Genomic DNA, 27536 nt, shown 5'->3' with positions numbered 1-27536 from the left:
AGCTGCAACTTAGAGATGCCCCTATCACCTCTTTGTTCAGATGCTTTCTGTAGCTGAAGCATATCCAGATATCTCATTCTTAAGTAATCATCAATATGAGAGGCGAGTTGCTTTATATTGGGACAGATTCAACCTGTTTGCCGGGCGGGATTTGACCGATGATTGACCTGTGCATTACAACGAAGTTAATTCGTGGCATTTGATGATAAGGTTCGATCTAATCGGCGATATTGTTGAGACTATTTATATTGACTTAACCCTGGAAATGTTGATGCATTGGTCACTGCCCCCTCCCCCTGCCCTTGCTTGACTCTTCACATCATTTATGGATGCTTTTCAACAAGCCATAGCGATCTCCACTGTCCAATTATAGAGCAGTTAAGGCATTAATCCTATAATTAATCTTGAAAATAAAATCGATGAAATTTCAATGTTGGATCCCAATTGATATGCAGATCATACAATTTGCATACAATATGAATCACACTTCTTGGCAACGTCACATATTGACGTTCTGAACCTCCACATGGAAACGTACCCCTCACACCCTCTTCTCTTGTCCTGTTTGGTTGTGGCACCATTATCAACCATGAAAAAGTCCAAGAAACCAAAATCACCCAAGAAGAAAAAGGCTGACAAGGTAGGCCAATTCCTAGTTTAGTTTGACAAAAATCCATGTTTTGACTGTCTCTTGTTCGATGACGTGCTACCAAGATATTGCAGGCTCCTGATTGGCTGCTGTAGTCACATGGTATTCCATTTTGCATACATTTAAATTCGCCTCTTAGGATGAAAGTATTCATATGTCTTGGTCACCGATAAGGTCAGTTCTGGTCATCTGGTTTTGGAAATTGATTCCTTTGAGAATTGTTGAGGTGATTACCCTGGTCCCCATCTTGCATCTCTGTGTCTGCAAATTGACGTAGTTTTCGTCTGGTACTTGAAAGGCTCTTCAATTTCTTACTGGTTTGAGCAGAAAAAAAACGAGTGAAAAAATTCAAAATTCTGAAAAATTTTCAAAGCCAAAATTTGTTTGGGGCTGATGATGTTTCTTCATTTTGAGCAGAAAAAAAAGTGAAAAAAATTTTTGGAAATTTTTTCATCCTTCAGAGTTAATAACTTTTTTCTCGTTCTATAGTTAAAATAGTTTGTGTTTTGGAAAAACGTCATGAAATACATATGATTACAGAGCACCAGGGCTGAAGTTCGACAGCATCTTTAGCTTCTGGTCCTATGCAAAGGGGTTTGCTTGGTAAGGAGGAGATTCTGAACCATATAACACAATCGTGACTGGCCAACCTAATTTGCATTCCTCCAGAAGGTTCCTTGAGGCTGATAAGCCATATTGGCTTTTCCAATAACCCCGCAGACTTTGACGTTATGCAGTTTACGATAACTGCAGCTTTATCCATTAATTCTACCCTCATAATTCTCCTCTCATCATCATGTCTATGCTAGTTAGCTCTCAGCATACCTAAGGCTTCTGATGAAACTTCTGAAGATATGTAATCAGCAGAGTTCATGTTCATTCCTCAGATTTTCTGTCTACGAGGATGGCTTCTCAGCATCTACTGTAGTTCAGTTTTCCTGAGGTTCCCAAATCAGTCTTATTCATTGGTGAATGACTGCAAATTGAGTTTGATCTGTAAAACTGCACAAAATGCTGGAAGCATACCAAAACTGTCGTTATCAGTCCTCTTAACTCTCTGACTAAGGGCTTGGCACTTGCAATCAATAGTAACTTATGTTATTAATTGTGTATTATGGACTCCCCAGCATACAAACCAGTTGGCCACGAGATATTGTCACAGTTTAGGAATGCATTCTTATCACTTCTGCAAAATTCCAATTTAGTAATGACATAATATTGACATGGGTGATTGATTTGCCTTAGAAATATATTGACCAGAACAATGTTAATCATAATTTAACAACTGTATCTTTGTGAAACATGAAGTGTTTATCATCCTTGGTAATATTTAGACAATAGATATATATCTTCTGTGGCTGTATATCTGACACATACCAATGTTTTTGATAGATCAAGAGAGCCACAGCTGGTGACAAGATTCCTGCGTTAGTCATACGCTACTTAGGAAAGACTTTGAACATCATTCCCAGATCTCCTCAAGTTATTATCCCCGTGTAAAGGTTGAACACACAATACCTCTTAAACAAGTCTAGACTCATGCATCTTCTTTGAAAAAGTTAGTAGGTTATAATATTAGCCTCCAGCGAAGGCAAGCCAAGACACCATACTCAATCATGCAGGTTTTGTTCCACCATTTTTCTCCCGAGTATACAAAACGGAGTCAGCCTCACCTTGTTCAATCCATTGCTTTCCCCATCTTACCTATCTGCCGTAGCAGTTGTCTATGAGATGCAAGGCTTTATCGCAACCATGTGGAAGCTTTCAGACACTATCTGTAGGGCGAGGTGGAATTCATAGGAACAATCTCATCTTAACTTTCGTAAAGTAACCAGTAGATTTCGAAAACAAACTGAATGTGGAGGCATGGGAGAGTCATCTACTCTTAGTTGAAATTGACTCGTGGTGTATGCTTCTTGGGTTTATTTTACATATTGAACTTGGGCCTACGGCCTGCGGAAGTGATCTACTTCTATTCGCCTCCACAAGTCTATTGGTGTATCTGCCAGGTGCTCGATTGCGTGATTTATTGGTTGGCAAAACTGAGGTCTTGAACGGTTAACACTTAAAATGGCAAAGTGGGAAATTCCAACATTGTTGCCCTTGCATCAGAGATGACTGATGAACACAATGTTACGAGTATGAGCTTTAGAGAAAATCTAATACTACATGTACCACTTGATCTTAACATGTTGTTATTATTCTATATTCATTGCTAATAAACCACCTTGTTCTCCTTTATTTAGTTACAACCGCGCCACATGATCTAGTTGTTATTTACATCCACATACCATTGTCTGAGCGTGTACTCATTCATCTTGTCTCCCCTTGCTCTGAGTAATTAAAGCACTTGTTTTTTGAGAACATAGACAATTAGTTCTGCCTACCTACCTAGAGAAGCTCTCGAGGTAATCTATTGTTGTAAGTGGTATCTTCACATGAAAAATTACTTCTAAGTGGCTGTGAATAGATTGTTGCAGGTTCTAGGTATGTAAGTCTTGTTGAATCAGCCCCAGGGGTGGGGCCATTTGTAAAGACTAACCAAGGTTACATTTGCTATCATAAAGGCAAAACATCTGTGAGGCATCTTCCTCCAGTTTTTAATGGTTCGAATCTTTCAAAATTCTTTTAAAGTGTCTGAATCTTTGAACATGAAATTTATGCCTGTTGAAACTCTTAAAAAGTAAAACTTTTAAAAAGTTGCATTCCTGATTTTAAGGTTACCTTTGTTGATACAAGAAGCAGGCTCCTGCAGCAAAATGGTACTGCTATGAAAGTAACATTTACGTTGGTGGTTGGTGTATTGAAGGAGCGAAGACCTAGAGAGGCCCACTCTTAATTACATGTGTGGATCATCCTTGTACCCAGAGTTTTTGAAAGTAGAGTTGTTTCACTTATGCCATGAACCTTCTCAGTGTTGAAAAGTCAGAAAGGCATGATACTGTTCATCATGTGTAGATCTCAGTGTGTTGTTGAGTTGCGCGCCTTACTGTTTGTGAGAGATGGGCTGGGCTCGGCTGCCTTGCCTAGATAAGCTGTCTATGGTCCAACAGGTAAGACCAGGTTGAAAACCAGCAGACTGTGTTCGCGTATGCTACCGACCACAGTTACGAATGTTATATATTGCCGAGGAACGAGAAAAGATAGGAAAAAGCATCGTTCCAAACCGATCAGAATGTACGCCTGGATTCCTGGGTATAGAGTTTCTGTGGAAACCTACGTACACTATCACATGGCTTTATTTGGGAGCTCATGAATATTCATAGTGGTCCATTTTGCTGTGAAGTGATTGGTTGGTGGTCGGTAGGCACCGACGACTCCCAGTCCAGCCATTTCGGTCTGTGCGGGGTAATCTTGATGGGACCACTTCTACAGCTCCTTGTGAATGTACACTCTTGCGACTGTAGTCTTGGTGTACTTCTGAACCCCTTCTGAGCAAAAGCAAGCACCAGACCAAAGCTGCTCAGCTGCTTTACCTCTACAAGCCACCAGTACTCTAGACAGATAACCCACTTCATTGGTTTGTAGTCATAGTGACTGGAATTCACCTGGATGCTTTGAAGGAATTATAATTCTTAAGATAATTTGGGGATAGTGTAAGAGCTAGCACTTTTTTCGGACCTAACTTGATGTAAGTACCTGAGATTGGTGTGCCTCCTTCTCCTTTCTCCTCCTGTGTGCACCCCTTTCCAGATAGAAGTCTCCTTTTGAAATGACCTTCAGGCATCCTTTCCCATACCACACCCAATATTTCTTGACATGCTAGCTCCTATGTATTAGTTCTTCACTTTGAACATGTGTGGTTCAGAGGTGTATATCTCTTGTTGTATCATCACACCAAAGTAGTTTGGGACTAGGGGTATGAGGGATAGACAGATGTTCATTTTCGCAATGTCCGTCTGATGTATACACGAAGACATGTAATACCGGCCACATCTCATCCTCTAACAATCAGCCTCTTACTCACCTCAGGGTTAAAAGCACTTCTTGTTTTATCAACTTGAATCAATCTATTAAATGATGAGAAATATCTATGATATTTGGTGGATCTTCAGTGGCAGATTGAGGAGAGGTGCAGAGGGATGGTCCCCCCTCCTTTATTGAAAGAATCTTTGAAGTTGACCAAAAATTGTGGCACCTTGACCCTAAAAGCTACCAGGGCGACCCTCTTTACGCCTTCTAGGTCCACCTCTACAACAGTGCAATATGCTTGAGCTATCATCTCCACATCCAAGGTTTCCGTATAGAATCATTGCCCTCACCAGTATTTCTAGTTGCCGCCCTGCCCCACCTGCGCCCGATAGGCTGAGGAGCTAGTCTCAGTGTGTCAGGTACTCCAGGTCTCGGTGATGACTTTCTTATACACAAGGTTACTGACATTCTATACTCATTGTTGATTGGTTGGCTGAAGGTCATGTGATCCTCCGAATTCTTATCAATACCTTTCAAAATAGTTGTATTTTCTTGTGAGTGATGCTTTCTGATATTTGTGAGCCAATTGTTAAACATATCCGACAGATCAAACGGTTCGGGCAGGTAGTTTGCCAATAACCAATGAATGATAATTGAAGGTCATGTGAACTTTTAGGTTATCGATCACTTTTTGTCAAAACAATCAATCATTTCAGTGACGCTTGTTTGGCCCATTGTTCAAGTCTTTCTTAAATCATTTTGAACAGGTTTTGTTAGTCCAAGGCTCAGGGCCTTCAATCGATGTCAGCAGTAACCTTTGAGTTAAGTCCTGATGCTACTTTTGTAAATGACATTGACTGATGGATATAATGCTTAGTTAAGATATGTCTCTAATGTTGATTGAGCAACTGGGCCTCATTCCATGCATGATTATTGACAACAAACAATGATGTCAAGTTCTTATTTAGTTGAAACGCATTAATTGAGACATTTTTGGGGGACGCACTGTACGCTAGAAAAAGTCATCATTTTCCTCCCATAAGTATGATTCAGAATGAGAAAGCATTGTAACAGAGCATCAGGTGGTTTAAAGGAGATTAAAATAATCCAAAGATTATTGCCTTAATCTTTTAATTCAGAGGATTAACAAAGGGTAAGAGCCAGTTTCATGGCAAACCCCTTTATTGCCGAGAGAACAGTGGCTGCTGAGAGCATTATCACTTTGAATGATATCTATCCGTGAAAGTTTTCTTTGGCTTTTGGTACTGCCAGTACATACCGTTCTGAGCATGGTCCACAGGATTTATAATTGGAACCGGGCAGTTCAATTTCATGTGTTTTAAAAAAAACCTTTTGATTCAAAATCCAACCAAGGACATCTCTCCTTTATTCCTTGTGTTTCTTCCTAAAATATTCTCATAATTTGGATAACAGAGAATCTTTACTGGCACTTTCTGATATTTGAATTCAAATTCGGATTACACACTTTCTTTATCAAGCCTGAAACCTTACTGTTATCAAACTGGCGTATTACGGTTTAGCGGAGGAGGAGGAGTACTGTGGCATCATGGCTTCTCCAGCCGTATCTCCACCGGTATCGCCACATTACAGCCCCACCTCCGGTCGTTATCGGCCACGAGTTCCCAGTATTGTCCTGAGTGGAATGGAGGATGAACCGGACGTCAAGCTACTTGATGCAAGTTCCTCAGGTTCAGAGTCGGATGAATGGTCACCGGTGCAGAAGAGGAAAAAGGTTCACATCGTTGATCAAGGTAGGACAAGCCCGGCTTCTGAGGGACGTGGAAGTCCACTGGGGAAAGACCGGTTTCAGGATTTGATGAGTACGTTTGAGAGCGTCAAGAAGAAAGAAAAGGACCCAAAACCCTTTGAGAAGTTGGTCAAAACATTTGAAACAGCTGCTGCTCGGGAGGAAAAGGAGAGAAAGGTAAAGACGCAGGAGCGTGAGGCAAGATCTCAGCAACGGCAGTTTGATAAGCTACTAGGGACTTTTAAACAAATTGAGGATTCTGGATTCTCAGATGATTCTGGTAGAGTCTCACCAACAGGAAGGACCTCCCCAACAGGTAGGAAATCACCTACAGGACGAAAGTCACCGACGTCAATCAAACATGTTCAAACAACAACCCAGAAGGTCACAATTCGTACTTCCCCAACATCGTTTGGGTCTCCCACGACCGTGTCTAGTGCTAGTGGTCAGAAGCCTTTCATGACCTTTAAACCAAAGAAAGAGCAGCCGAAGTCACCGACATACAGTTTCAGGTCTGACTCCCCAGTGGCGAAAGACGTGGGGCAGAGGTCACCATCATATGCCTACAGGTCTGAATCACCTGTCAGGAAAGATACTGCACTTAAGTCCCCATCGTATGGTTACAGATCTGAGTCCCCAGTCAAGAAGGATGTTGCTCCAAAGTCACCATCATATGGTTACAGATCTGAGTCCCCAGTCAAGAAGGATGTTGGGCCCAAATCGCCATCATATGCTTATAGGTCTGAATCGCCAGTGAAGAAGGATTCTGGAGGCAAGATACCATCATACACTGGCACTATTAAAACCTTTGAAACATCACCAAGTTCTGTCAAGAATATGCTGTCGAATTTTGAGAAGCCTGAACCACCAAAGGTGAGGGAATTCGCATCTGTGAAAACCTTTGAGATGACTGCGGATGCTCCCATTCCAAAAAAGTCACACTCATACACTAGGGTCAGGCAAAGGAGTCGGTCAGAAAGTCCTGTGAAGAGAACGCCAGCCTATTCACAGGTGGAAACTAAAGTAGCCCAGGAAAGGACGACCTCTGTCAAGAAACTGCTTTCTACTTTTGAGACCCTGGGTTCTAGTTCAGATGATGAAACAAGTCCTGAACGACAACCTCCATCGTATCGAAGAGATGTGAAGTCGAAGACAAAGTCCCCGCCTACTCAACGAAAGTCTGGGCCTAAATCTCCACCAACTCAACGAAAGTCTGTGTCAATGTCTCCTCCTATCCAACGGAAGTCTACATCAAGATCACCACCAGTTGCACGCAAACCTGCACAAAAACCAGAAATGAAGCCTTCAACTTCACTTCAGTTTGTTCAACCTAGCAAGAGGGAATCAAGGGAGCCATCTGCTTTCAAACCTATCCAACCCAGTAAACAGGGAAAGGGCTCACTTGATAACGTTATGGAAGATAAGACTGTGAAGCCCCAGCTGACCTTCACGTATCTGATAAGTGAGAAAGATGATCCTCATAAAAGAGGTGGTGCCACCCAAATGCAGCCAACGAGGGACACTAGTTCCAATTGGAAGTCTGCCACCTACCCCTACAGGCCTTTCAAATCGACTGGTGATGACTTTGGAAGGAAAGCTCAAACATCCATGTGGGTAGCACAGGCCAACCATGAGGCCCCTAAAGGACCCTTTTACAGGTCTCCAATAACAAAGCAAGAAAGTCTGGATAAAGAACCACAGAGTGCATTCCAACCATTTTGGTCAAGGAAAACTATTAGCTCCGGACCCATTACTTCCCAACCGGTTTCTAGTGCTCAAGTACAGAAGTCCTTTTCTGCCTTTAAGCCTATATCTACAACAGATGATACCAACATTACTGACGAGCTGGTTGGATTTCAACCTATCCATTCATCAGTAGATGATCCCAGTCCCCGCACCCGGTCTCCTTCACCAACTCCTCTACAGCTTAGTCGTACACCATCAGAGAGCAGCTACTCTACATTGCCAACCACTAGGTCACCGTCACCAGTTCGTATCCGATCCCCCTCTCCTATACAGGAGATCAGGGCACCCTCTCCAACTAAACGCAAGTCTCCAGACTGCACAGAACCAAGGGCAGTGCACACTCCTCCTATCCAACCTGGATCATCCTCTCAAACCAAGGGAATAGTTTTCTCTCCACCTCATAGCAGGTCCTCATCTCCAACTGGTTTCAAGACTTTACAGGCTGAACGAGACGAAGGACCCGGATCGACTATTAAGTCTAGAGGCCTCAAACCACCAGGAACCTTTGAGGAAGAAATGGCAAAGCAGAAAAATATGCCAAGTGTCAAGCCGCTCGCATTGAATGCTAGTCATACCAAAAATGTACAGAAACCTTGGGAGCAAAGTAGAGAAACTAGCAAGCAACACGGTGGGTACAAGTCTCCCCAAATGGTAAAATCACCTGCTGCAGTCAAAGGTGATTTTTGTTACTCAAATCCTATGAAGGAACCAACAAGTCGCCCAAGTTCCCCCTCGGGAAGGAGATCACCTGGAGTGCAAAAGCCAGTCAGGTCACCAAGATCGCGATCACCGGCGCGACCTCCAAGCTCACCTGCGTATGAAACTGGAATGAAGACTGGGAAGTTTGACAAACTTTTCAGTGCCTGGGAGAGTGCATCTGAAGGAGAAGGAGGTAAAATTCCAGAGAAGGTTGTTAAAATAGAAAAACCAGAGCATGATGTTGATGAACACAGGAAGGCTGAAGCACGCAAGTCAGTCCCCGGGAATGTTCAGAAGTCAACAACAGAGACAATCCATAAAACAAAAGGAGACCTGCTTCCTAAGAATTTAACAGCTGCTGAGGCACAGAAACTAGTTGGCCAAGTTGTTAAGACAACCAAGACAACTGAAGTTACAGAACACATTTCAATACTTCGTCGACCTAATGGAACCGATGCGAGCACAATCAAACAACTGCCAACTGTGACAGGATGGAAGTCTTCGTCATCAGAACGATCTAGGTCCCCTGCGTCTGACAGGGCAAAGTCACCAGCTTCTCGGAGGTCTAGGTCACCTGTGACTGACCGCGGTAGGCCACTGTCTGCTGATCGGGGGGAAACTGTCAGGACAGAATTTCGTGCAAGATCTGCACCACCTACTCGAGAGAAAACCAAATCACCAACCCTGCATCGAACAACGTACACTTTTAATGCTGGAAAGTATGATAGGACGCCATCATTCAGCACCTCAGAGTCTCTGCGCATTCCACGTTATGGAAGTCCATCACCTTTGACACCAGAGAGCATGCTGTCATCTCCTGGCAGCTGGCAGCAAAATTATGAGCGCTGTTCAATGAAGTCCCCGACGCCGGTCAGCAGCAAGGAGTATTACAGTTCGGGACGTTCCACCCCGAGCTACAGAAGCACCAGCAGGACGCATAGTCCACTTCCTGTTGGGGCTGGAGGCTTGGAAAATATGCTTGCGGCCTTCAGAGCTACGGCTGACAAGGAGCTAAGTAGAATGAGATCGCCAGTAGATTTCGACATCCCGACGCGATTCCCACTACTTTCCACCGTTGACAGTCGCAGCCTGAGTCCAACATATCAAGTTTACAAATCAAAGTCTTATGAGGTGTTATCGGATCCATCAAGTACACCAGAATTAGAGCCGGTCCTGTTGACAAGCAGTGTGGGAAGACTTACCAACAAACAGAGCAAGAAAAGGCCGACGCAACTCAAATCTGGCCAGGATTGGCAAATCATCACATCACCTAGTGCATGGGCATCTGATAAGTCTATAGCAGCATACAAGTTCAGTTCTGGAAGCAGCTCGGATAATTCTGTCTGCATCTCAAGTCTTCGGATACCAAGTTTAATCAAAGAACCGAGGAGACGGTCTGATCCAAGGCGCAGATTCGTGTGCCAGTACTATCTTATATTCTATGTACGTATACCAGTCCAGTTCATTGTCCAGTTTCTGATGTCTGCTATTATTGGGTTAGTTTCATAGTTTTCACTCTTTATCTTTGTTGACACCAACTTGGTCCAGTTCTGTTTGTGTATATCTGTTACTTGTTTGCCCTTACCAAAGAATGTGTGTCAGTGTTTCCCCCATTTCAAGCAAGCTTGCACCAAAACAGCCCCTTTTAGTGATGACATTTGTCCAAGGTAGGCATCATGATACAGTTGATATTTTGCTTTCTTCTTGTGCACAATCTGTCTGTTGATGGTGTTGACTTTGGTAAAGTACTGCCAGTTTAGCAGTAGGGCTTGCCTTAAGAGTGGTTCCCCGCATATCATTCACTGAAAAGGCTCACAAGTTGATAAGTCTTTGTTCTTAACAGTTTGAATTTATCTTGATGACTGTTGAACATTTAGTTCAGTTTTGTTTCTTATGGCATAACTTTACACTTTGCATATGAGTTAAAAATTGATTTGTCTATTTGTAGGTAGAAGATAGTGACTCGGTTTGTAGCTTTTAAAAGTTTTCATAATCTATCATCCGTTTATGAAATCCTTTACTCAAATTCACTTTCAAGTTTTAAACTGTTCAATTTCTGCCTGCTTTTTGGTGAAGTTGCCTTCTCTACTGCTACGCACTGCTGCAGACCATTATATAGGTGTTGGATAGAATTCCAGAAAACAACCTTGAAAATTTACAGCAAAATTTCGACAGCTTATTTCAGAATGACTTTGTCAAGATCACTAGTATGTTTTCCCTATCTTGTGTGCATTGATGCACATGGATTCACAGTAGAGTTCAGGTGTTTCTGGCGCAGGTAGAGGAGGTTGCTCCAGTTGGTTTTTCTTGTTTGTTTCTCATCAGCCACAATCATTCAAAACTCAGCAATGGGGAATTCAGAGCGTTCTATCGCGAATACCCAACTGGCATCCACAACCTAAAAAAGCTTTAACTCTTTCTGTGCTTTGGGAAACTTGAAAAATTGTCAGTTCCAAAACTCTAGTCATTTTGGAGTGTCTTGCTATGGTCTGTCTGAAGTTGATGGGCTCTCAGCACAGAAGTGATAGGAACACATACCCACTCAATGGCTGATGATAACCTATCTGTTGGAAGGGAAATTCTCTTCTTTCATACTGTGAGGTAAACATGAATGAAATAATTGACTACCAAAAAAAAATTTCCGAAATTTCTCATAGAAATCATGGAACAGTGTGCCCTTTCTTAAATTTCTGAAGTTACCAACGCATTTTGGCTGATATGCCTGGTATCCAACTTTTGTATTCCTCCATACATTTTATCTGAAAGAACAACTTACCTCATCTATTAATGCAACTGGAATCTACTTCCTCTTCTTTATCATTTGTTCATGTGGTGAATGGGTTTTGTTTTGACTCTGCTACAGAGATGCTGTGTAAATCTTCTGTGGCAGCAGATGAGATGTTTGGTATTAAAGTTACATTCCAGTGGTGTTGCACGGAATTTATCCGGTGTTGTATTACCCCCTAGCGTGGTAGCATGAAATATAGCTTTCACAGGTAGACCCAGCTGTGAAGGTTACTTGAAGATCATCGGACATTATGACAGATTTCGATGAATACCCTTGGTCTTTTTATTCAAGTTGCATTGACTGGGTAAATATGAACAAGTAGGACTTAATTGTATATATCAGGAATGTCAGAGGTGTAAAAATGTTCATTGGAGACACCAAGCACAATCTTCTTCATTTTCTCTTCTTTCTAGTGTGAGCTAGATGATCACTCCCCTGTTGATGAACTCAGTTGTTCTTCGGAGCTGTTATTTGGCTCCTAATGTAGCCAAGGTCCTTCTTCCTAATGGTTTCCAATCTGGGACACCTCCCCAGAAGGTGCTCCACTGTCTTAGCATAGTCCACCATTCATCATCTTTGTTCTTACCCAGAGTACCACGAGATGTTTTCCCAGGCCCTTGCAAACATTCGCCAACAGGCGTGATGTTTATATGAGAGCATTAAGCCTTGTCATACCCTTGCTTCAGGCCTATTGATCAAGACAAATGTTTGTTGCCTTGTCTTACCTGTGGTTTTGTCCTTGCATATCCCTACTTATCAGCAAAATGGGCATTGTGAGCTATTTCTGAAATGTGTTTTCTTGTAACTCAAGTCTGACCTTCCCGAAAGCATTGCACTATACAGGACTACTTATAGTACATTTTGCAGTTTTGTTGTATACAATGATTTTTTTCCACCTTACCTCTTCCCATGTTGAATATCAGACTACGTGCATGGTTTTTTTCGTTTTGTCCTTGACTCGCTAGACTTTCTCAACCTGTGCTTGTCATGCACTGTCAGTGTTCTCCTAAGCCCCCTCCCCTGACACGGCCATCAGTTGCTGGAAAACCCCAACCCATCCTGCCATCCAGAGATGCTTTTGGAGAACACTGATTGTCCTGTCGCTTTTGGTTTGTCTGCTCACTCTTGCATGTTTTGCACCTTATTTATTTAGGCTATCCCACGTGAGGTATATGATGAGCGTATAGCGCAGCAGGAGCGCGATCGACTAGCTGCGATAGAGGAGGCAAGGCTTGCACAAGAAAAACTAGAAGAGGAGAAACGTGAGCAGGAGAGACTTGCACAGGAGAAGCTTGAACAGGAGAGGCTAGAGCAGGAGAGACTTGCACAAGAGAAGCTTGAACAGGAGAGGCTAGAGCAGCAGAGACTTGCACAAGAGAAGCTTGAACAGGAGAGGCTAGAGCAGCAGAGACTTGAAGAGGAAAGGCTTGAAGAGGAGCGCCTTGAGAAGGAGCGATTGGAAGAAGAGAGGCTCGCTGAAGAGCAACGTGAGAAAGAAAGACTAGAAGAGGAGAAGCGTGAACAAGAAAGACTAAAGCAGTTGGAGGAAGAACAGCGTGAACAGGAGAGGCTAGAAGCAGAAAGACTTGAACAGCAGAGGTTAGAGGATGAAAAACTAGAGAAAGAAAGACTTGAACAAGAGAAACTAGAGCAACAAAGGTTAGAGGAAGAAAAGCTAGAGCAACAGCGGCTAGAGGAAGAAAAGCTTCAGCAACAGAGGCTAGAGGAAGAACAGCTAGAGAAACAGAGGCTAGAGGAAGAGCAGCTAGAGCAACAGAGGCTAGAGGAAGAACAAAAACCCACGGTAGATGGCGGTGATAATACTATTGTTGCTTGTGAAAGAGAAGCTCCCAACTACAGCGCACCTGACATATCTGATTTGTTTGCACATCAGCCCCCACCAGTGCCAGAAGATGCACCTACTAACGTAGATGAGGATGATTTAGTTGCACCTGACTCTAGCATGCCTGATGATGACCCGAATCTCCGTCCCGTTCCAACTCTTGAGGATGACTCCAGCGTTGAAGAGTTGTCACCCGACCTAATGGTTGATGAAGATGATATTGTCCCTTCTGAAAGAGAAATTCCAAACTATAGTGCACTCGGCGACTTGTTCCCAGATGTGCGGCCAACATCAGCTTCGGAGGCTGGATGCAATGATCCTGGTGTCCTTGCAACTGAACACTCAGAGGAAGTCATTTCTGCACCCAGCTTATTAGTAGATTTTAAATTTGGAAAGTCTTCACCCGAAAGGGGATCACCTGCTCCTGACTTGAGTTGTCCAGATCTTAACGAGGTTTGTTAGGTGGCAAAATGAAAAGGGAGAGGCGCTGACCATTCATCTTGACCAGAATGAGACCCATGCTCGCTCCAACATTCCTCTGTCGTATTGTGGTCCATAATGTCAAAGATGTGAGTTTATAATGTGAATTATCATATTCTGTTCACATGTTTGACCAATTGTAGGACAAAGAATCAAGAGTGGAAATAGAGATGGTGGAGATGGGTCTTGTTCTGGTGGCTGAGTTTTGTTGATACCCATGGGGCAGTCTTGCTCAATCTCTGCCATTTTCATAATTCTTGTGATATCAGGGATCATTGGCATCAACTGGCATGGCAATAACTTTCCTGATGTGTGAAATTTTACCAAAAGCTGCCGGGTATCTGCGAAACATTTCAAATGGTGATGGTTTCTCCTTGATCAGGATAGTACCCCTCACTAGGTCAGCCTGTTCCCCTCACTCGGTCCCTTCCCTACCCTGTAATATAGACTAAAAGGCCTAACGCAATCTCGTAAAATGCCAGCAGTCGTCTACGCTAATGGACAAGGATCAGTAACAGGATTAAGAAACGTGCTTATAGTTTAACCAATGTCATTCTTTTGCCCTGCAGTATTTAATGTTCTCATTTCTTAATGCTACTAATTTTGTCCTATTAACTCTCTTTGTTTCAATTAACATTAATTTCTAATTGACTACTGCTTAGTTATCTTACATTTAATGCTGTTGTAACTGTGAACTTTATACTTGGTGTTTCAAAATGAAAAGCTACAATCGAAGCATTCAATTTGCCTGGGATGATGGTTGGAGCTTGTAAAGAAAACGCCTCAATTTTGAGATGGTGCAAAACTGGCTGTTGCATTTGTCACACCCTGTATACTGTTCACTCTAAAGGTTAATTTATGACAAATAACAAAGTTTGAGCAGAAGAGACTCCATCAAATGCATGTCACAGGCATGATATCGATAATGCTGTAATAGTCTTGAAGATACTTTGGATGAATCATCACTTCAGCAGAACATTGACAACATGATAGAGTTTAAAAATGTGAAATTTCATCCTGATACAACTCTGTCTACCACTTTAACTCAAAGTGACCTTGTTATTTTTTCAGACTGCCCCAGTTGAGGAGGATCTCATCTCAGCATCGTCAGCACCCGGTGTCCACTCTGCTGTACCACTCTCGCCCGGATTCGGAGGACCTGGATACCCTGGTGGATCAGATCAATTCAGACCTGTCGACTTCTGCATCCCAGTTGGCCCTGTCTTCAACAGTGTTTCTGGTAAGTGCCAGCACATATTGCTGAGGTTTGAGTTGGCTTTTCAACTACCTCCCAGTCACGACATCTTCGAGCTTGACCAGTAGCTTGGTAACTTCATTGCCCCCATGCCAGTCCTATGGCCGTATGTGTAAAGATTCCACCTGACATAACACATGAGGACAAAGACACCAGGCCAATTTTGAATTAGCACCTAACCGTCATGTCAAGGAAAACTCCCTGGAGAATTGCAGCACCAAGTGCAGAACGAACACTGAAGAAGCAGAAGGCCAGCATCCCTATTATCAATCAACTTGTCTCATGAACGTTTTTCTTTTGCAGCTGATATCATCATGCCTTCCGGAAAGGTTGCCTACCCCAAGATTGAGGATAACAAGGATGGTACGGTCACCATCCGATACACCCCCGAGGAGGTGGGGACACACGAGATGAACGTCAGATACAACAACCAAGCTATCCAAGGTAACGACACCTTTTGTTTTGTAAAAGGACTAGCACAGTTTATGGAGGAATCTGCCGTCTTTCTCAAATTTCTTCGATGCCTGAGGCTTTTTTGTCCAATTTGTGAGAGGGTAGTGTCCTACGACATACTTAAAACTCAAAAGACCCATTCAAGATTAAACTGTTACGAGAATGCTTTATTGAACAGGTGTAATCAGATATGAACTTATCGTTGGAAGAGCTCATTGAATGAAACGTTAGAAAATATGGATGGTTACTTATTTTTACTGTTCAGTTTCCTACCCAATAGGTTTATTCGGTTGACTATCAGTACCACATTGCTCAACTTTTTAGAAATAGTGGATGTAGACGACTTTAAGTCAGTGTGATTTTATTTGTTATGGTTTTGTCATATAAGATTGCCTTGCTGATGAGATGTTCATAAGGAAGCAATATAGGAATGCCGTTAGGTATATGCCAAGACTTAACTTTGGTAAGATTGAAAAACTGGAAGAATATCTTGTGGGTAGTTTGGCAGAAGAGGCCATTGTGTTTGATTCCTTTGTCATTTGTGACCCATTATCATTGTCAGCCAAGTTTCTTGACGAAACTACAGCCGTTTATGTCTCAATTGGTATGGTTTTCTGTGTCAAGTATTCTTCACGCAACATAAGGGTTCCGTATGAGCTTTTCTCTCACCAATGCTTCTGTTTTGGTTCAGAAAATTTGTATGTGATGTGAGTCCTATCTGACACTTGATAGAAGGGGACCATGGTGGTGGCCTATTCCTGTAATTCAGCCTGAAGTTATCATGCCAAAAAATGTATTGTATGTCATGTAGGAGTTACTCAAAGTTGTCTCGATCTGATGCAAAAAAAGCTTATTGTGTGGGTTGCTAAACATTTCATGAACAGTTAGAAAGTGTCTGGAAGGGTCCTTGTAGATAGGGCGTGTTGGCATTGCATTCAAGATGCACAAGTGTTATTTCAGGTCATCAAACTCAGCTGAAACTGCTTCTGAACTAAATATGGTTTGTGCACGAGTTGCGGTTAAGCTGACGTACATTGTAGTGCAGAAGAAGTCCATGAGTGTGTTGAGTCAAACTTTAGCTTTGTAAAGTGAAAAGCTAAAGTAGATATGGCTGATGGTTGATTGATATCAGTTCTTCTCGAGTTGACTGCCAGGGAGCCTGTCTTCCTAGTATGTCTTTGAAGACCACTGGCATTCTCTACCCTGAAACTTCGATCGCGCACTTGTAGCGTGCATCAGGTGGTCTCTCTTCTTGGTTAGTCGATGAAGGATTATGATTTATTTGTGAAAATTACTGTCCCGACCTCTAGGGAGAGAGATTATCAATTTGCATAATCTTCCATCAGTAGATATGAGGCTGAAGTTTTATTTTCTGAACCTGCGATCCCAAGATAATGGAAGAGTTTGGCGGGCAAGATCGCAAAAGAAGCTGCAGCACAAGATTAACGCTAACAATGGGACGCTAAGCAATAGCTTTAGCTTTATTGGAATGGATGAAGCTGATGATTCAGGTGGTTATCAACATATGGAATTAAGCGATAATAGTTATGTTAATAAAGGAAAACTTTCTGGTGATCGGGAGTTAAGAAATCAGGATATGGATCTGCCATTACATGTTAGCACTTACAAACTGAATTTCGGTGCGAAACCAGAAAGTTTCGATTCTGTTGACGTTCTGAGGAAGTCTTCTCTGGAGGAAAAGGATGCGATGGTCGTAGATGATGAGGAGGTCTACCCAATTGAGTTGAGGAGCAAGGAGCTGGCGGAGAAAGAGGCCGAATTTAGCTGGGAGGATGTGGATGCCGTAGATATGGTTCCGGTGAGAGACTTTGAGCCGAGTCAAGAACAAGAGGGGAAGGATTTTCCCCCACGTAAGGATGAAAGTCCTTCTCACATCATGAATGGCCTTGAGAGAGAGCGACCTGAACGCAGGTACATCTTCGAGGAAGATGGGGAAACAGGGTGCAGTGACCAAGAGTTTGAGAGGCCGGTAGTTTATCAGAAGATCAAACCAGCTACGAGTATAGACGGGCCACCGCCTAAGAAGCTAAAGGGCAATGAGACTGATGTTGCATCTCAGCTTTGCAGAGGTGAAACATTTAGTATCTCGGATAGGAGTTTGCAAGATGATGATGCGAGATCGCAAGAGTATCAAGAGAGGACTTCTGTTGAGGTTGCGGTCCCTGGAGAGGAAGACTACATGAACTTGTCTGTGTTGGAGAGATACATTGGCCATTTTGAATTTAGTGCAAGTCAGTTTGATGTGAGTCGTTCAGTACCGGACATTGAGAATGGGGAAGGTTTGGACAGGGCTCACATGTTTGAGAATCTGTGTATAGAGGATGAAGACGATGATGCTGATTTGAAGAAGAAGAGAGCGTTCTGTTTCTGTTGTGGTTCTGGGAAAAGTGCTAAGTCCAAGAAGTACAAGAGTTATGATTTCGTTTGGATAGATGTGCCTGAAGGTGGGTAATTTTGTTGTTCACCTATGTAGGTTTTCTCCTTGCGATCGTGTGCTTAAGGTGCCATTTTGATCGTGTTTTGGTGGCATTCTGTTTAGGAAAGTTTGGCCTGTAGGACTTTACAGTTGGTTTGATGAAGTTATGCTACACAGCCAGTGTGGGTTGGTGTTGTGTGACCCCTGGGTTCAGTTCATAGCAGATGGGTTTTGTGGATGTCATTTGAAGTTTGTTAACCGTCAGTGACATTTTGGGATTTTGGTCAATTGGTTGAGGATGGACATCTGGCGGTTAGATACACCTTTATTGTGTCTGAGTTTTACGCATACCACTAAGAGGGTCACCTGATTACAAGTGAGTGACACCTGGAGGCAAGTTTGGGAACGTCATGTCATCCACTTCATTTCAGTTTGCTGATATTGAACCTGAGTGGAAACTTCCTGACCTGTTGATCAACAAAGAATTAGGTCTCAGAAAGGACGTTTCGAACCACTCTTTGAAAAAGCAGAAAGAAAAAGCATAATTTATTCCATTTTTGACTGTGTGAAGTTTTATCTGGGCTTTCCCCCATGTTGGGGCTCTCTTACTGTAGCATGTTAAACCATTGAAAGGTTTGGACTTTATGATCCCGGTCGAGGGGTGACTTGCTGTTGGCTTTACTGGACTAAATGTAGACATTTCTGGAAGTTAAGCTTTTCGATGAACTGAAGCATCGGGATAGAATTTGGGTCAGCAGACAGCACCAGAAGACGACAGGAAGTTTGTTTTGAGAACTCATTGACTGTCCAAAACTTGAAACAATGAGTTATTATCTTGATGGTGATTACAGAACACTGTTAAATGTGGGTGGCAATGATGTGGCTTCAATGTCCCCGAACCCGATTCTCTACGAGGGGTGGAAGTCTCGCAAAAGACCTGGTAGAAGCCATGCACTAACAAAATATGGATTATCAAAAATTGATGCCAGATTATCCGATATTGAAGATGAGGATTATGGGCTCTCAAAAGCTGGATATGGAATATCGACGTACAAGAAGCATGAGTTTGGGCCATCTTCTACAGCTTATAGGTCGAGCTTGGGAGACAGCTACAGGTCAGATCATGAATCAAGTTATAAGTCAAGTTTCACCAAGCTGCCAATCTTTTCCTCAACCGAGGATCTAACAATTGGAAAAGACGCATCGGTGAGGAGGTCTTGCAATGGGATGAAGCGGGGGAGGATTTTCACGACGGAATCACCAGAGACGAGGAGGTACTACGACGACGAGGAAGGACATGTTTACGTTGCTGAACCTGTCAAGACGAAAACGTCTTCCAAAAAGGAATGTTTTAGTTTTGAGGAAGAACCAGGCTGTGTATTTGCTTCCGATCCATTAAGATCACGGAAATCACGAACACGGAATGATAATTATGATTACCGACCTGGATACTTTCACGTAACTGAACCCGTCATCACTCAGACTTCTGCGGATCAGCCAGGTACACCGAGGTCCTTGTTTCGTATTCCTGTGGTTGTTATCCAAACATGTTTACTGTACTACACGAAGAAGCAAATGATGCAGACGTTGGTTATGCAACTTTTTCCTTGTTTCTTTCCCCCTAAGTTTGATCTGTTTGTATTTTCTACTCTCTTTCTGTTGACCAGTCTTCTTTTCAGGACCATCAAATGCAAGAGAAATAGGATGTTTTCGATTCCCTGTATCGTATTGAATGATCACTAATCCAATTTATATTGAAATCTTTGCAGGAAGCCCGTTCAAGTTCCACGTTGATGCTGTCAGCAGTGGTTACGTGACTGCGTACGGCCCAGGTCTAAGTCACGGTGTGTCTGGCGAACCATGCCACTTCACGATCAACACTAAGCATGCTGGAGCCGGTAAGTCCTCAGTTACCTCATACGAATATTGACTAATTTACAGATACTATCAAATCACCCCCAAAAATACTATTGGGTGTGCGAGCAACTTTTTCAAAAAATGCTCCTCAGCGATGGAGGGAGATACACTTGTGCTGTCAAGGATCAATTGGAATTTATCAATATTTCGTTGTGATCAAGAATGAAGTTTGGCATGTTGGGGTGTGTGGATAAGTTATGCATGGGAGTCTCTGTTTTGTTTCAAGTCAGGGGAAGGTTTTCACATCATTCATCAATTCATTAAATTCAAAGTCATGCTGTGTTTAACCCCAAAGTACTCTACATATTCTCTAGAGAATTGACCATTGTTATAATGGGAAGAGAATTAATGCGCATCTTTAACCCCCCAGCACTCAAGGCACAGCAAACTGCTAAAAACCAAAAGCTCAGAAAACCTGCTGCACAAAATTCCCACGCACCACCACCACAGAACAAGAGTATGTTACGACGCTTGTCGAATCTGCCCTCACGGTGGTTTGGCCCAAAGCATGAAAATGGGCACGTGGTGAAGGGCAGGGATGGGCAGGGTAAACCTAAGTTAGGGCAGGTATCGGATGGTTATGGGCAGTCGGAGGTGGCCTTGCATGCTAACAGGAACACTTGGACTATGGGTAAAGTAACCTCTTGTGACCTCATAAAACTGTCCCAGAGCAAACCTCTCCTTCTCAAGTTCTCATGTAATACCATGTCTTGGAAGGAGAGGGTTAAAACTGTCATGTACTGCAACACCTTCTGTATCTATTCGTGCAGTCAACCGTATCTACTATGATGAGTGTAAGTGGTGCCACCTTTAGGTCAAGGGATTTTGAAAGTTTTATTTGCGTCTTCAGCCTTCATTCCTCATCAAACAGTTGGTGTTCACCGTGCAGGCATGACCCAAACCTGTTGCCCCATTTATCGAATTTTCTCTCATCTTATTTGGTTCGAACAGTTTCTGATCTTTTGATCTTGGGGACGGTATTTTGCGATCTTGTCAATTTTGCTTTATGATAAGAGGTAACAAGGAGTCTTTCTTTCATATGATTTTCTTACTTTCCCATGTAATCAAAAATGAACAAATCTCCAAATCACTGCATGTAATCTTATCACAAATATTTTTGTCGGGCTGCTTTTGTACGAGGCGATATTGGACACAGTTGTGAGAATCTTCAAGTGTACGCCAAACAGATTGGTCTGTGCCTTATGTTCTAAATCTTTAAAGATTACATGCAATTGCTAACAACAAAGAGTGCCCTTTTTCTCGAGCTTTTGAGTTGTATCTTTAGCTGCAAGTTTCAAAACTTTCTTATCGTTTCAGGTGGTCTAGCCCTTGCTGTCGAAGGCCCCTCCAAGAGCGAGATCAGATGCAAAGACAACAAAGATGGTACCTGCTCCGTCACTTATTACCCAACATGCCCTGGCGAATACAAAATCATCGTCAAGTTTGCCGACCAGCACATCTCTGGCTCTCCATTCACAGCTAAAATCACAGGTGAGTAATCCCAAGGCATGAACATCAACCCTCCAATATGGAAATGCACATCATTTCAAGACGTAGGAAAGTTCCTTCAGAATCTCAAGTGACACTATTTTTGAACTTGAGAACCATTCAAAGCATTTAGAAGCTTCTTCAGCGATGGTACTTAACCTATAACAAGGTCTCACCAAATTCTAGCTAGAGATTTTCCCACTTCATTTAGGGACTACACATTTCTTGTATCTAAGATATTGGCACCATGACCCTGACTCAGAAGTGTTTGGGTGGGACCTAAATATTGACAAATGTGTGTGGTACATGCATATAGATTTAGAGGGATCTGATCAGTTCATGAAGTATTTGAGAATTGCATGGTATTTTCTGATAAGACTCTGAACTGTGAGATTGCGTAATGCCTGGCCGTTTGTTAGCTTATTCCCACTCGAATTCTAATGGGTCTACTATCCATCGTCTTGGAGAGATCTATGGTAATTATGGTGGCATCTTATCATGCTCACATAGAAATCAGTTATTGGTGGGCCGGATGGGGGGGGGGGATAAAACGTGTGGGATAATAAATGAATATTTGAGGACAAACCAACTGACCTCTATTGGCACAGTGTTCTGTTTTTGGTTTCATCTCAACTGATATTGGGAAGAAGTTAAGAGACTTGCTCAAGGATTTTTGTCACATCTCCAAATTTGTTTCAGGCAATCGTCAAAAGAAGGCGCAGATCTCTGTTGGAAGCAGCAGTGAGGTGTCCCTGAAGGTGACAGAGACTGACATCAGTACCCTGAAGTCAACCATCAAGAGCCCATCTGGCCGTGAGGAACCGTGTATCCTCAAGAGACTCGCCAATGGACATTTAGGTGAGAGGTCGGAATGTGTTAATTTCCATTGCTGTGGATGCAGTTTATGTTGATGTTCTCTTTACCTGAGTCTCGAGCAGGGTCTGACTCTGTATTGGAAGGCCAAGATCGGAGGTTCCTTGTGACCCTAGGCAGAGCAGTGGGTGATCTGAGAGTGGATGTGCATTGTGGCTCACTGATGTAGTCAGGAAGAACCCAGTCAGGAGCATGGAGCCTGGAGTCGCATTTAAACGAAAATGGCCGACTGCTACCTTCTTCTGTTGGTATAACATCCTCCACAAACGTTTTCAAAGTTTCCTCTTCTTATCTTTCCAGGAATCTCGTTTACTCCCAAGGAGACTGGTCAGCACCTTGTCAACGTGTTCAGGGATGGCAAACACATACCAAACAGCCCATTCAAAATCCATGTTGGCGAGAGTGAGCTTGGCAATGCCAGCAAGGTCAAGGTTCACGGCAAGGGTCTCCATGAGGGTATGGCCGGGGAGAAGAATGATTTCGTGGTTGATACCAAGGCTGCCGGTGAGTTCTTGTTGTTTAGTGTTTGCACAATCTTCCAGCCCATTCCAGGTGTGATGGCGTGGGTGACTCTCTCGCCAGGGGCAGGACACTCATTGCGTTTGGAGTATGATTGTCAGAGTCGGGGATATGCTCCTAATTCATGCGATATGCACCTATTGATATAGCGATCCTTAGTTTTATGTGTCCCATTGCAGGTTATGGTGGTCTGAGTCTGTCGATTGAAGGTCCCAGCAAGGCTGATATCGAATGTGAGGACAACGAGGATGGAACATGCAAGGTCTCGTACAAACCAACCGAACCCGGAACTTACATCATCAACGTCAAATTCGCCGATGAACATGTACCTGGTAAGCGTGCACGTCTTATTGAGAGATGGATCTTGGGAGGTGGAAATCTTTAAAATTCTTGTTTGTCAGTTTGAACCTGTCTTCTCTCTACCTGCGTTAGCCATCAAGACCATGTGACGTATTGGTAACTTGCAGTCAGAACCTTGAAGCCGTTTCGATCCCTTGTTTCTAATCTTCCCCTGGTCATTTGTGCTTTTCAGGTAGTCCATTCCCAGTACATATTGGTGGCGAGTCTCACCGTCTGACCGAACATATCACCAGTCAGAGGCGTGCCACAGAAGCTACTCACGTTGGAAGTCAGTGCGAACTCAGCTTGAAAATACCCGGTAGGTATTCTGCAGCATCAGTACCTGAATATCTTAGGCTTGCAGCTCTGCCTAAAGCACCCTGCAAACAACTCATTGGTGGGTAAACTGTTACCCTGATCATCTCTCAGTTTGATATTGATCCAAGATAGCAGCCATCACTGATCCTCGTCAGCGGTTGCCGGTCATATTAGGTTTTTAACATTCTTTTGAAAACTTTTAATGATGACATCTGAATGAAAATGACATTATTTCATCGTGATAAAGCACACTTTGGAGCTCAGATATGTAAGTAAGGTTTGAGAAACGACTTTTCCTTCATTTTTTATCACTTTAGCTTTACCAAAATAGGTATAACAATGAGAAGCCGCAATTTTGAATTTTGAAGTTTTAAGGTAAACAAACAGAATCTTGAATGCCTGCCATCTTGGCTCTTTTGCCGCACTAAAGTTTAAAAGTTGATATCCACACAGTCCACCGACAGGATCAAGTCGGCAAACAGATAATATTTTGTCTGAGTGGTCTGTTCATGCCAATATTCTCTGTCTGAGTGTTGCTCTAGGCTCAGTTTGGGTCGGTGTGAGTTAACTATATCTCTCCTGTGAGGGCAATTCCAATAGATTATTGTATCTTATCTTACTTCCACTCATCAAATGTGTCCTCTGGGGTTCGCATCCAAGGTGGCAGGCTGCCAAGTCCAGTATGACTGATCATCTATGCAAATTATTGATAAAAATATTTTTCTGTTAATTTTTTAAAAGTCTCATCAATTCATACTTGGTCTAATTGTGTTGCAATTTTTTTGTCATTTTACTTTTTCATTCTTTTTACTTTTTCGAATATCTTTCAATGGTCGTCCTCAATGCCAAACTCTGACTGATTTTGTACGTCAGTGTAACCAACAATCAGAATCACATTTTATTTTACAGTATGCTTTTGAGTAAACCAAGCATTTGCTTTATCGATAACATCTGTTGGCACAGGGCAATCAAGACAATTTGACTATCTCACCTGACTCATTCTCTGCGTCCTTATCTCTTCAGGGACAAGTCCGTTTGATATGAACGCCTCCGTCACCAGCCCATCAGGACAGACCGAACTCTGCGAAATCAAGGATCTGGACGATTGCCACTACAGCATCAAGTTTGTGCCGAAGGAGATGGGGGTGCACACCGTCAGTGTCAAGCACAAGGACCTGCACATCCCTGGCAGTCCTTTCCAGTTCACGGTCGGCCCGATCACAGAGGGAGGGGCGCATAAGGTTCACGCTGGAGGCCCTGGCCTAGAAAGTGGAGAAGTATCCCAACCAGGTGAGATTTTGTTGCAATTTTCGCTGAAACTTTAGAATTCTGAACTCAGTTGGTCAACGCAAGTTTGGTCACCACCAGTTAGGTTAATACAGAACTCGTTTTGAACAACCAGGCTTTGTGATGAAGGCATTGGCCCTTGAGCCATCTATATCTGGTACGCTGGCTTTCTGAGCGATAATTCCCAGATCTCGGCCCAGTGTGAACCTTTTTTTTACAGTCGGCTGTCAATGACACATATTCTTCAAGTCACTGCTTGTTTACAATTGTATTTCTGGTTGTTTTGCAGCTGATTTCAACATCTATACACGTGAGGCCGGTGCTGGAGGTTTGTCGATTGCCGTCGAAGGCCCGTCAAAAGCAGAAATCAAATTTGAAGATAGGAAGGATGGATCTTGTGGTGTTTCTTATCACGTCACTGAGCCAGGCGACTACCTCGTCTCGGTCAAATTCAACGATGAACACATCCCAGACTCTCCATTCAAGGTGCCGTTCTCGCCGGAGAATGCTGACGCGAGGAAACTTAACATCATTGCTCTACAGGAGAAGGGATTACAGGTAAGGAAAGGGAAAGGTGAAAAGGTCAAGGTCGCATTGAGAGAGGAGGAGCATTGTTCTCTGTATATATTTAATAAACTTCGTGGATTAAATGATCTTCTGACACCTCTGCATTATTTTTGTGTCCACTTCGCCTAACTGGTCTTTGTTTCTGTTTAGGTTGGCCGCCCCGCCGCATTCACGGTCGACTTCAATGGTGCTCATGGTACACTAACGGCCTACGTGGTGTCGCCATCTGGTGCCGAGGAAGAAGCAATTATTCAAGAACTTGACGACGGTGAGTAGATAACTACCGTTGCCGTCAAATGTTAACAAGGTTGACATTTTTTCCATGATGGTTGCAAATTTGCAAAACTGATTCGTCAACTCATGAACATTTCAGGGTTAACAGTATTTAAATGAGGATCCAGGTCTTTTCAGCCAATGAAACTAGCTCCTTTGATATTCAGCCCTGTACTTCATATATAACATCCTGTCCTTTCTATTTTTCAAAAATCGATTTTTCTTTTTCAGATAAGCATGCCGTCCGTTTTATCCCCAAAGAAAATGGAGCACATTACGTTCATGTTAGATTCAATGATACGCCAATCCAAGGCAGTCCATTCAGACTCCTTGTTGGCAAGTGTGATGCTGATCCAGGAATGGTCCATGCATCCGGTGAGGGACTCGTTAATGGAAAAACTGGTAAGCAACAAATTTTCTGCCGCCTCGCTGTACCAGGCAACAAATGGTGCTGTAAATTGAACAATGATACTGACCTATTTTAAACAAAGGAGATCATTTTAAAATCAACAAAAAAAACCTTTCCAACTTCAAAATTTATATTTGAAAGGTGTTAAAACTTAGCACTGGTTGGTTATTTCATTCTAGCCATTTCATTTCTATAATTCCTCCATTTTAGATCATCCTTGCCGCTTCATCGTGGATACCTGTAACGCCGGCTCCGGTGCTCTCTCTGTCACCATCGACGGCCCATCAAAGGTGAAACTCGACTGCAAGGAACTTGCCAATGGATATGGCTTCACATACGTGCCCACAGCCCCCGGTGACTATCTCATTACAATCAAATATGCTGGCAACTACCATGTTGTTGGAAGTCCTTTCAAGGCGCACATCACAGGTACGTACACAATCTTGCCCTGTAAGCTTGTTCGAGTTCATTCTTAATCCTCCCTACTCCCTCTTTTAATGAAAGGAACATTTTCCTCATACTTTAAAACTACGATTCTGCAGTTTCTAAAGGAGATCTATCCCATCTCAGCCAGTCTTATGTCCTCCCTACTCCCTCTTTTAATGAAAGGAACATTTTCCTCATACTTTAAAACTACGATTCTGCAGTTTCTAAAGGAGATCTATCCCATCTCAGCCAGTCTTATGTTCTGCTCATCGATTTCGAAGTCCTATCTTGGTGATTGAAATAAACCTGCGTTTCAATAGCACCCTTGTTTCTACTTCTAGTCCCCTCCACCCGCCACCTCCACAAATTTGGCAAACCAACATCTTTTTCCATCTATCACACCATTCTAGGCAACAAATCTTGGTTCAATCCAAAGAAACTACTCCGTAAGATTATCCATCTTGCATCCTCCGGTCTGGTTTTGGAATCGGTCTTTTCTCTGCATGCGTATTTCTCTTTTTGAGGTTTGAGGACCGTTCATATTTCAGTACATTCTGATGTGTTCTTATACTAGGCCTACTCATTGATCTGTAGGCTTTATACCTGACTACGGAGGTTAAGAGAGCCAGCTCAGTGGTTGAGTTGAAAGGAGATGTATAACATTTAAAAAAGCCGGACCAAAACGAGATGTTTTCGAAACTGATAATTTCATTTTGGGATGTAAAGCTGCTGATAGATAAGTTCTTAAGTTCTTTAATTTGCTTAATATTGAAGCGTTTGACATTTGATTTTATTTTACAAAGGGGTCAAAGTTGGTGGATCAATCATCTTCTTTGGTATGTTTCGTAATCTCAGCATTCTGCATGTTTGGAGGAATCATGTGGTTTCCGTAAAGGTTTTTGTTGGTATTTTGAGGAAGAAAGGTTGATTTTATTCTCATGGCTGATAACATGTTTGGGTGGTATTGATAATTCGAAGGATTTTTTTAGTATTTTCATTGATTTGGTTCAGGAGGCGTTTCCGAAGGACTCTGTGAGAGGAAGAATCTTGTGTTTCTGTTGGTTGAAGATTCTTTCATCAGCTGTTTATT

General features: G+C 42.8%; 1 protein-coding gene across 9 annotated transcripts in view; it reads left to right on the top strand.

Moving 5' to 3' along the window:
• LOC135490739 (filamin-A-like) overlaps positions 1-27536 on the top strand; it is an 86704-nt gene that overhangs the window by 55570 nt on the left and 3598 nt on the right. For 7 of the 9 annotated variants that reach the window (XM_064776167.1, XM_064776165.1, XM_064776166.1 and 4 more), the window contains 14 exons: positions 12716-13858; positions 14957-15125; positions 15444-15584; positions 19800-19928; positions 21265-21438; positions 22135-22293; positions 22609-22812; positions 23007-23159; positions 23360-23485; positions 24508-24774; positions 25061-25329; positions 25489-25606; positions 25843-26013; positions 26231-26449. In XM_064776167.1, the coding sequence (XP_064632237.1) occupies positions 12716-13858; positions 14957-15125; positions 15444-15584; positions 19800-19928; positions 21265-21438; positions 22135-22293; positions 22609-22812; positions 23007-23159; positions 23360-23485; positions 24508-24774; positions 25061-25329; positions 25489-25606; positions 25843-26013; positions 26231-26449 (3442 nt within the window). Of the gene's footprint in view, positions 1-10722; positions 10741-12715; positions 13859-14956; positions 15126-15443; positions 15585-19799; positions 19929-21264; positions 21439-22134; positions 22294-22608; positions 22813-23006; positions 23160-23359; positions 23486-24507; positions 24775-25060; positions 25330-25488; positions 25607-25842; positions 26014-26230; positions 26450-27536 lie in introns of all 9 variants that reach the window. The other 2 variants (XM_064776169.1, XM_064776170.1) reach the window with 2 other exon arrangements.

The sequence above is a fragment of the Lineus longissimus genome, chromosome 7 (assembly GCF_910592395.1).
Source record: "Lineus longissimus chromosome 7, tnLinLong1.2, whole genome shotgun sequence".
NCBI classification, from domain to species: Eukaryota; Metazoa; Nemertea; class Pilidiophora; order Heteronemertea; family Lineidae; genus Lineus; species Lineus longissimus.
Note: the sequence above shows the minus strand (reverse complement) of the source record. Positions and strands in the feature narration are given on the sequence as shown.